The sequence below is a fragment of the Nansenia antarctica genome (assembly GCF_963989245.1).
Source record: "Nansenia antarctica genome assembly, chromosome: 10".
In the NCBI taxonomy this organism is placed as follows: Eukaryota; Metazoa; Chordata; class Actinopteri; order Argentiniformes; family Microstomatidae; genus Nansenia; species Nansenia antarctica.
The window spans coordinates 14,891,032-14,901,031 of record NC_137680.1 but is presented as its reverse complement, the minus strand read 5'-3'; the positions used below and the strand labels follow the sequence as shown (position 1 = coordinate 14,901,031).

The window sequence follows — 10,000 nt, the reverse complement described above, 5'->3', positions numbered from 1 at the left end:
ACGATCTACAAGCAGGCTTCTTACGCGCGTTCGTTTTTCTTCCTTCCTTCTTTATCTTATTTTATCTTCTTCGCTTCGACATGACAAATCCAGGGCTTCAATCAAACCCACATTGCAGAAAAAAACGACAACAACAACAACAACAACACTCAATGACAATGAACATAAACGTGTCAACGTGATAAGCTGAAACAAATGCGATGTCGTGATAAAAGATACCTCCCGCGGACTTGGCTTGCAGTGTGTGCGTTTGATTGAATACGTCCCATCCCAGCCACCGGTCTCTGGCGGTCCCCGTAGCAGTGGAGGCTGGTGGAGGTAGAAATCAGAGGACGGGCTCATTTGTAATGTATTGAACGGAATGAGGAATGTCTTTGATACCACTGCATTACAATGAACTCGTCCTCCGATGTTCTACCTCCACCAGTCTCCACTGATCCATAACAGCCCTCCAGCAGGCCTAGCTCTCTCTCTCTCTCTCTCTCTCTCTCTCTCTCTCTCTCTCTCTCTCTGCTCTTAAATGACGGATGGCGGGCAGGGACTGTGCCACTCTCTCAAACGCCACCCCACCCTCCGGACTTATTAATGACAATAATTAGGAGGAAACCTCCGTGCGAAGCCCGGCAGAGTGATTAGTGCTCCAGTGATGGAGCGGTGTGGCGAGCGCCGCACACAGAATTGATTTACGCATTCTGCCTGACCTTTGGAATGCAATTTACCCATCTGGAGGCAAGGTAGAGTAGGTGAGACTGGGGAGATGGAGAGAGTGACACGGAGAGAGAGAGAGAGAGAGAGAGAGAGAGAGAGAGAAGGAGAAAAGACTGGCACTCAGTACGGTTCTGTCATTTTTATTTTGTTCTAATGCATTGGTTCTTCACTTGGGGCAGGGCATCTGTTTTGTTAACGGTCTCCAACGCAGCTCACACACATCAGCGTGTTTACTCTGTCATTGTAAGCAGCGTGTGCATTTCGGCAAGGGGTCTGTTGGACATGGTAACAAGAAAAGTGCGCCCCCCTCTGGTGTAACACACCCACTACCTTCCATTCTTAGTAGGCTATGCCGTCATCATGTCAGTTGTTTTTAGGGTTTTTCCCCAACCTCCTCAGTGTAGGGGGGTATTCCATCAACGTCGCTAAAGGAAAATCCAGGCTCTTCTCGCAAGATTCATCAAAATAAGTCTGGATTGTCCTTTAGCAACGTTGATGGAATAACCCCCATGCCTATGGATGAATCAACCTTGTTTGTTTTCGCAGGATCGAAGCCGTTCAAGTGTAAGATCTGCAGCTTCGCCACAGCCCAGCTAGGGGACGCCAGGAACCACGTGAAGAGACACCTGGGCATGAGGGAGTACAAGTGTCACATCTGTGGGTGAGTACAGCACAGTACAACACAGCACAGTACAACACAGTACAACACAGTACAACACAGTACAACACAGTACAACACAGTACAACACAACACAGTACAACACAACACAGTACAACACAGTACAACACAACACAGTACAACACAGTACAGCACAGTACAACACAGTACAACACAGTACAACACAGTACAACACAGTACAGTACAGTACAGTACAGCACAGTACAACACAGTACAACACAACACAGTACAGTACAGTACAGTACAGCACAGTACAACACAGTACAACACAGTACAACACAACACAGTACAACACAACACAGTACAACACAACACAGTACAACACAACACAACACAGTACAACACAGTACAACACAACACAACACAGTACAACACAACACAGTACAACACAACACAGCACAGTACAACACAACACAACACAGTACAACACAACACAGTACAACACAGTACAGTACAACACAACACATTACAACACAGTACAACACAACACAACACAACACAGTACAACACAACACAACACAACACAGTACAACACAACACAGTACAACACAGTACAACACAACACAGTACAGTAGAACATAGTACAGTACAGCATAGTATAGTACAGTATAGTACAGTACAGTACAACAAAGTATAGTACAACATAGTACAGTACAACACAACACAGTACAACACAGTACAACACAGTACAGTAGAACATAGTACAGTACAACATAGTACAGTACAACATAGTACAGTACAACACAGTACAGTACAAAATTGCTCCCGATGAGTGTGGGAGCTCGCCGCCATTGGTATGTGAATGTGTGTGTGAATGGGTGAATGAGAGGCCATTGTAAAGCACTTTGGAATAAGGTGCTGTATAAGTGCAGTCCCTAGTACAGTACAGCACCTCACCTGACTGGCCACTCCTCCACCACCTCCTATCACAGAGGCACTGTGTTGTTCTAGGTGGAGTGTGTCATGTCCACTGTGTTGTTCTAGATGTCTAGATGTTGTCCTGTCTTGTCCTGTCCTGTCCTGTCCTGTCCTGTCCTGTCCTGTCCTGTCCTGTCCTGTCCTATCCTGTCCTGTTCTGTTCTGTCCTGTCCTGTCCTGTCCTGTCCTGTCCTATCCTGTCCTGTTCTGTTCTGTCCTGTCCTGTCCTGTCTTGTCCTGTCCTATCCTGTCCTGTCCTATCCTGTCTTGTCCTGTCTTGTCCTGTCTTGTCCTGTCTTGTCTTATCCTGTCCTGTCCTATCCTGTCCTGTCCTGTCCTGTCTTGTCCTGTCTTGTCCTGTCTTGTCTTATCCTGTCCTGTCCTGTCCTGTCCTGTCCTGTCTTGTCCTGTCCTGTCCTGTCCTGTCCTGTCTTGTCCTGTCCTGTCTTGTCCTGTCCTGTCTTGTCCTGTCTTGTCTTATCCTGTCCTGTCCTATCCTGTCTTGTCCTGTCCTGTCCTCTCCTGTCTTGTCCTGTCCTGTCCTATCCTGTCCTGTCTTGTCCTGTCCTGTCCTATCCTGTCCTGTCTTGTCCTGTCTTGTCCTGTCCTGTCCTGTCCTGTCTTATCCTGTCCTGTCCTGTCCTGTCCTGTCTTGTCCTGTCCTGTCTTGTCCTGTCCTGTCTTGTCCTGTCTTGTCCTGTCCTGTCCTGTCTTATCCTGTCCTGTCCTGTCCTGTCCTGTCTTGTCCTGTCCTGTCTTGTCCTGTCCTGTCCTGTCCTGTCTTGTCCTGTCCTGTCCTGTCCTGTCCTGTCCTGTCCTATCCTGTCCTGTCTTGTCCTGTCCTGTCCTATCCTGTCCTGTCTTGTCCTGTCTTGTCCTGTCCTGTCCTGTCCTGTCTTATCCTGTCCTGTCCTGTCCTGTCCTGTCCTGTCTTATCCTGTCCTGTCCTGTCCTGTCCTGTCTTGTCCTATCCTGTCCTGTCTTGTCCTGTCCTGTCCTATCCCGTCCTGTCTTGTCCTGTCTTGTCCTGTCCTGTCCTGTCCTGTCTTATCCTGTCCTGTCCTGTCCTGTCCTGTCTTGTCCTGTCCTGTCTTGTCCTGTCCTGTCCTGTCCTGTCTTGTCCTGTCCTGTCCTGTCCTATCCTGTCCTGTCCTGTCCTGTCCTGTCCTATCCTGACCTGTCTTGTCCTGTCCTGTCCTATCCTGTCCTGTCCTGTCCTGTCTTGTCCTGTCCTGTCTTGTCCTGTCCTGTCCTATCCTGTCCTATCCTGTCCTGTCTTGTCCTGTCCTGTCCTGTCTTGTCTTGTCCTGTCCTGTCCTGTCCTGTCTTGTCCTGTCCTGTCCTGTCTTGTCCTTTCCTGTCCTGTCTTGTCCTGTCCTGTCCTGTCCTGTCCTGTCCTGTCCTGTCCTGTCCTGTCCTGTCCTGTCCTGTCCTGTCCTGTCCTGTCTTGTCTTGTCCTTTCCTGTCCTGTCTTGTCCTGTCTTGTCCTGTCTTGTCCTGTTTTGTCCTATCCTGTCCTCTCCTGTCTTGTCCTCTCCTGTCCTGTCCTCAGTTGGGCCTGGATTGGTTGATCTCTGTGGTCCGTTCGAGTCGGATAACGCGATAGTAAACCGTCACACAAAACAATAAGGTGATCCTCTGAGTTTGTATGGATAAAGGGACACATCTATATATTCCTCCTTCTTCCCTTTGTCTATCTCTACGCATCCTATGCCTACGAACTGCACGGAGAAAGACTGCATTAATGCCATATGTTCTGTTCAGTTCAGTGCATTTCCCCAGGTAGATGTCCCCAGCTTCTTGCCGTGTTTACTTGGACACGTAAGGCTGTTCAACATGGAATCTGGGAATTGACTAGACGTGTTCAGCTTGTGCCGCCACTGCTACTGCTGCTGCTGCAAAGATGGAGACATATTTGTAGTGATTTAGTGTCTCTCTTTCAGTAATTCTGTGTAAACTGTTTAAGTTTGTACCGTTTTGTGTTCTCCTAAAGCCTTCGCTGGAACGAACATGTTTATTTGCTTCTGCTGTGCACACACACACACACACACACACACACACACACACACACACACACACACACACCACACACACACACACACACACACACACACACACACACACACCACACACACACACACACACACACACACACACACACACACACACAGTACGCCAGGGCAAACCGCTTTAGTTAAACACAGCTTCACCTTTAATGAGGAAAAAGGCTCATGTCTCACAAGCCCTCCAGCTAAAAAAACTAAAGTGCTGTAAATGTGTTAGGGCTTTGACCAAGAGTGTGGTTAGAGAGAGAGAGAGACGCATGCACGCGTACACACATGCACGCACGCACGCACGCACACACACAAACACACAAACACACACACACACACACACACACACACACACACACACACACACACACACACACAGATACACACAGACACACACACACACACACACAGCACACACAGCCTTTAAATGGGACTACTAAATACAGCTTCTGGTTTCACAAATCATGGGAATGGAGGAGCTATCTGCTGCCTGTGCCAACCCAGGGTGACAAATGGGTCCTGTGTGAACGCTCACCACTGACTGATCACCACGGCAACCTCTCCTCTTGACTAAAGACCAGCAAACAAAGAACACACCAGAAACACCCTCATTAGGGCCAGAGCCATAGTCTCCCCTTCTCTGTCTGTCTCTCTCTCTCTCTCTCTCTCTCTCTCTCTCTCTCTCTCTCTCTCTCTCTCTCTCTCTCTCTCTCTCTCTTCTCTCTATTTCTCTCTCTCTCTCTCTCTTTCTCTCTTTTCTCCCTCTCCCTCGTTCTCATCTTAAAGTATTCCGATTAGATGATATATACATAATACGTGGTTTCCCTAATCTGAACACAGAGCTCTTTCTAATGGAGGGCCATGTTTCAGGTAATGTGATTTGCTTTTTTTTTTTTTTTTTTGGGTGGGGGTGGATGACCCAGAAAGTGAGATTACAATGTAGGCTAGCTATTAGGCATTCTGCTGCGCACACTAGAGGCAGCTATATACTATATCGTAGATAAACCGAACCACAAATCTAATGGATTCTTTACTCATTAAGTACGATTTATCATCTCTCATTACCATACCGAACGTAATTTGGGTTACTCCCCGACTAAAGTTGTCGGTGAACAACCGGACTGAAATTCAGAAGTTACGGGGGAAAAACAACGACGTGGAAGAGCGTTGCTATGCCACTGTTTGTGAGGCGAGCTGGTAGAAGAGCCGGCGAGGCTGTTACCTCTCCGTGAGGATGGGGACGTGAGCTCTTCCCTCCTCTCGTTAACCTGTCGAGGAGCGTCGTTCTTTACTCAACCCAAACACGTGTGTGTGTGGGGGTGGGGGTGGGTAGGTGTGTGGATTGTGTGTGTGTGTGTGTGTGTGTGTGTGTGTGTGTGTGTGTGTGTGTGGGTGTGTGTGTCCTCTCCTTCCGTGTGCCATCGATCGGTGCTCTCCTTGGTGAACTTTGTGGCTGAGAAGATTATCCAGCTCTGACACTGTGGGCTAACGATGGAGACACCCCCCTAAATGGATGTGGAAGATATGCACATACACCAAGCATACAGTACACACACACACACACACACACACACACACACATATATATATATATATATATATATATATATATATATACTGTATATATACACACACACACACACACACGTTGAGACACCCCCCTAAATGGATGTGGTAGACACATGCATCCACATACACCCAAACATACAGTACACACACACACACACACACACACATCACACACGTTGAGACCCCCCCCCTAAATGAATGTGGTAGACACATGCATCCACATACACCCAAACATACAGTACACACACACAGACACAGACACAGACACAGACACAGACACAGACACAGACACACACACACACACACACACACAGACAGACACGCACGCACGCACGCACGCACGCACGCACGCACGCACACACACACACACACACACACACACACACACACACACACACACGCACACATTGAGACACCCCCTCTAAATGGATGCGGTGCACCTCTGCTGTCCAGCCCACTCTGTGTGAGCCTGACGCGCGTGTCTCTGCCGAGAAGCAGGGGAAGTTGTTGATAGTTAAAGATCATATTGTTGTGGCGTTTAATTAACACATGCAAATCAAGGCCTGGAACCTCTGACCCAGCCGCCAATCACACGTGAGAGGGCTCAAAGATGGGGCTAAACGCCACGCTACACACTATTCACGCTCTCTCTGTCTTTCACACACACTCTCTCTCTCTCTCTCTCTCTCTTTCTTTCTCTCCATCCTCTATCACTCTCTTTTTCTCTTTAGGCTCCGGTGACTGACATGTCTCAGCCATTTGGTGTGAATATTGTTCTTCAGAGGTCTGCCTGGTGTCTGTGTGATGCTGGGTATTCAACACAACATTGTAAGGGAGTAGGGAGTTTTTTTTCTAAACATTTTGTACAGTATGTGTCTCTCCTCCATCACTGTCTTTCTCTCAATCTCTATCAGTCTGCATAGTTCCCCTTGAGTGACACCTCTTTTGTCCAATTGGAATGAATAGTGTGTCATAAGCCAGACCTCTGGGAGGGACCAGCTTGGTTGTTTTGTAAAGGCAACAACATTTGCTATCCTCTGCTCTGTTACTGTCCGGGTTTGTTTTTCATTTATAACACAATTATTCCCATGAGAACACATCGTAACATTGAATCTGGCTGCGATGACATCTCCAAAAATACCAATCTGATTGATCTGCCCTAATTTGACCAGAAAAACACAACCTGCAAAAACAGCAGAAAAACACAAATTGCCCGCGCACCGCGCACCATACGATTCCTCATATTTAATTGGAAAAAAAAGCCCTTTTACAGACACAGGCGGCTGTTTGTGGTCTTCCCCCGGCGTGTGGTGTTGTGGTGTGAGGCGTCCACACTGGGGCTCGGCCACTTAATGAGCCTCTCCTCTTCCCCCTCCATCATTTTACAGAAGAAGACCCTGGATTCAGCACTTCCTCCCCTCCCGATCCTTCACCCCCCACCCACCCAATAACCCCCCCCCCCCCCCCCTCCCCCTCCCCAAGCTCTCGCTCTCACCCTCCCCAAAGATGTCTTGTGTTGCCGGAGCTGTTTGTAGGTGTTAAATTATGCATCAGGAGTCTAAATGCTGTGAAGCATTGGTTTAATATCTCTGGCCAAGGCGTTGGAGGTATTAGCATCCTCATAGATGGTCCTCTCGTGGACCACGGCTCTCTCTCTCGGACGATTGGCCAATAGCACAGACTTCCTGCTCCTGTCAGTTCCAAACTTTTCGCACAAAACTTCTCTCTTCATTTCCCCAACGCAAAACAAGTTAAGTTTTTGCTGTTTGAGAAGCCTTGTCCTTTTCTCTTTCTCACTCTCTCTCTCTCTCTCTCTCTCTCTCTCTCTCTCTCTCTCTCTCTCTCTTTCTCTGTCTCCCCTCTTTCTCTGTTCCATTGACTTCTCAGTAAGCGAGTGAGTATATTTAGTCATAATTTCATGTTGGTGGTCTTGTCGTGTGAGTCGAGTGTAACAGGATAGGGCTGGCTTGTGTGACAGGCTTTTGTGTCCCCCTGTCTGTGAGAGTGCCTCCGCCGGTCCCGGAATAGCCCATCAGTTCCGCCCTCTCCGAGGCTCATCCTCTGTAATGTTCCTTAATGCCCGGGCCCGTGTGACTGGGTGCCTGTGTGAGGGCCAGGCCACAGACAGCAGAGGAAGCATCTTAGCTCCCTGCTTATCCAGAGAGAGCCGTCACTTAACTCAGCCTCTCCATTGTACTACCCCCTCCCCCCCCTCTCTCTCTCCATCTCTCCCTCTCTCCATCTCTCCCTCTCTCCTTTCTCCCCCCCCCCCATCCCATCTCCCTGACGTGATGCTCTTTAATCCTCAAACAAAATCTGGTTAGAACTATTTTTATGTATTATTATATCTTTTTTTGCTAGCCCTCCATTTTAAACATTAATGATTGTTGCGCGATGAAGAAAGGGAGCCCTATGCGGATGATTATAATGTCACTCCCCTGATCTCTCGCACCCCCCCCCCCCCCCGATATAATTGTACATCATCGCTTCATAACGTGTCAGAGAGGACGTCGGTGGCGTGCAATTAAAACCCGCGGAATATAATACAGCAAATTACGGCCTGTCACGTCGGGCGAACAACACACTCGGAGTTTGAGTTACACTTAATCATCACGTGCATTAGAGGCTCCTCTCCTTCGCCGTCGGATTCCCGCTCTTGTAGCGCGGCGTGAATGTGATAGCACAATGATCTCTCTCTCTCTCTCTCTCTCTGTTCAGGCTCGGGGATTGTGGGGATTGTGGGGATTGTGTCTGGGGTGGGGAGGGGTATGTCAGGGTAGTGGTTATGTATTTATAAATATATATATATATATATATATATATATATATATATCAGGGTTAGACATGGCTTTGAAAGGCCTTTAAATTACGAAGGTTTATGTGACCTGAAATAAGCAGCAGGGTTTTTTTGTTTTTTTCTTCAGCCGACTGAAAATGGTATGCAAAAACACTGAATCCATTATTAAACAACAGATGTAAACATGGAATATTTCCTCTCAACAAGCCAGAAACCATGAGAACCTTCTTTTTCCCCCTTTTTTTTTTCTTTTCGTTTGCATAATTCATTTGCATTTGCCAACCCATATTTTTTTTAACTCGCTCTAAATGAGGTTGTATCTTCATTGAATAGGAAATGTTATCTCTCACTCACCCAAATGAAGATTGTGTGTCCTTTTCCAGTCATTTTATCCCGTGTGTTTATGGAGACAAATGAGTTTATTTCATTAGAGACAGACGTGGCATTTCTTCCCATTAGGAAGACGTATCAACGTTGAGCGTTTGGGACACTTGAGTCCCTATCTGGTGTCCTGTCATGTCTGTTAGTATGCTCCTCCACCAAAATAAACACATTTGCCTTTGGTGCGCCTAACTGAATTTAGTGCGCCATTATCGGAAATGAAATAAGTAACACTAAAGGTCATTTGGAAAATAATGCAGAAAGGCTGGTCTGGAAAGGTTAAGTATGTGACGAAGCTGTTTTGAGGCTAACGAGGGTGGGTCTGCTTGGAGAGCTGAGGGTTTCTGTTTTGGACTCTGCCCGCCGCCATCGCTCTTTATGACCGGGACAGCTTTACAGCCGGTTAGCCCTCCATAACACGATAAACAACAGCATAATGGATTGGATGTGTTTAGTAGCCTGGGGCTGATGTTTGTAAAATTAATGTTTTTTGCTGAGGAAACACACACAGATGGACACACATGCACGCACACATGCACGCACGCACGCACACACACACACACACACACACACACACACACACACACACACACTGTACGCATGTACACACACACATACACATACACATACACATACACATACACACACATACATACACATACACACACACACACACACAAACACACACCATGACGGGACTGTATCAATAAGAACACAGCACCAGTATACATTTTTGTAGCGCTCAGCGTGGGTTGTGCTTAGATCAAATATTTCCCTAACACAATGTCATGGGGCTTGTATTCATTTAGTGCCTTAATACTTGTATGAGCCATATAGCTGCATGAGCTGGGGCCAGGCTAGATGTGTTCATCATAACCAAAGCAATGTGGGCTT

The 10,000-nt window shown here is 47.4% G+C and overlaps 1 protein-coding gene across 1 annotated transcript in view; it reads left to right on the top strand.

Annotated features, from left to right (window-relative positions):
• znf407 (zinc finger protein 407) overlaps positions 1-10,000 on the top strand; it is a gene marked incomplete at both ends in the record, with an annotated part of 150,147 nt that overhangs the window by 8,385 nt on the left and 131,762 nt on the right. The window contains 1 exon segment of the mRNA XM_080541001.1: positions 1,255-1,369. Within this exon segment, the coding sequence (XP_080397127.1) occupies positions 1,255-1,369 (115 nt within the window).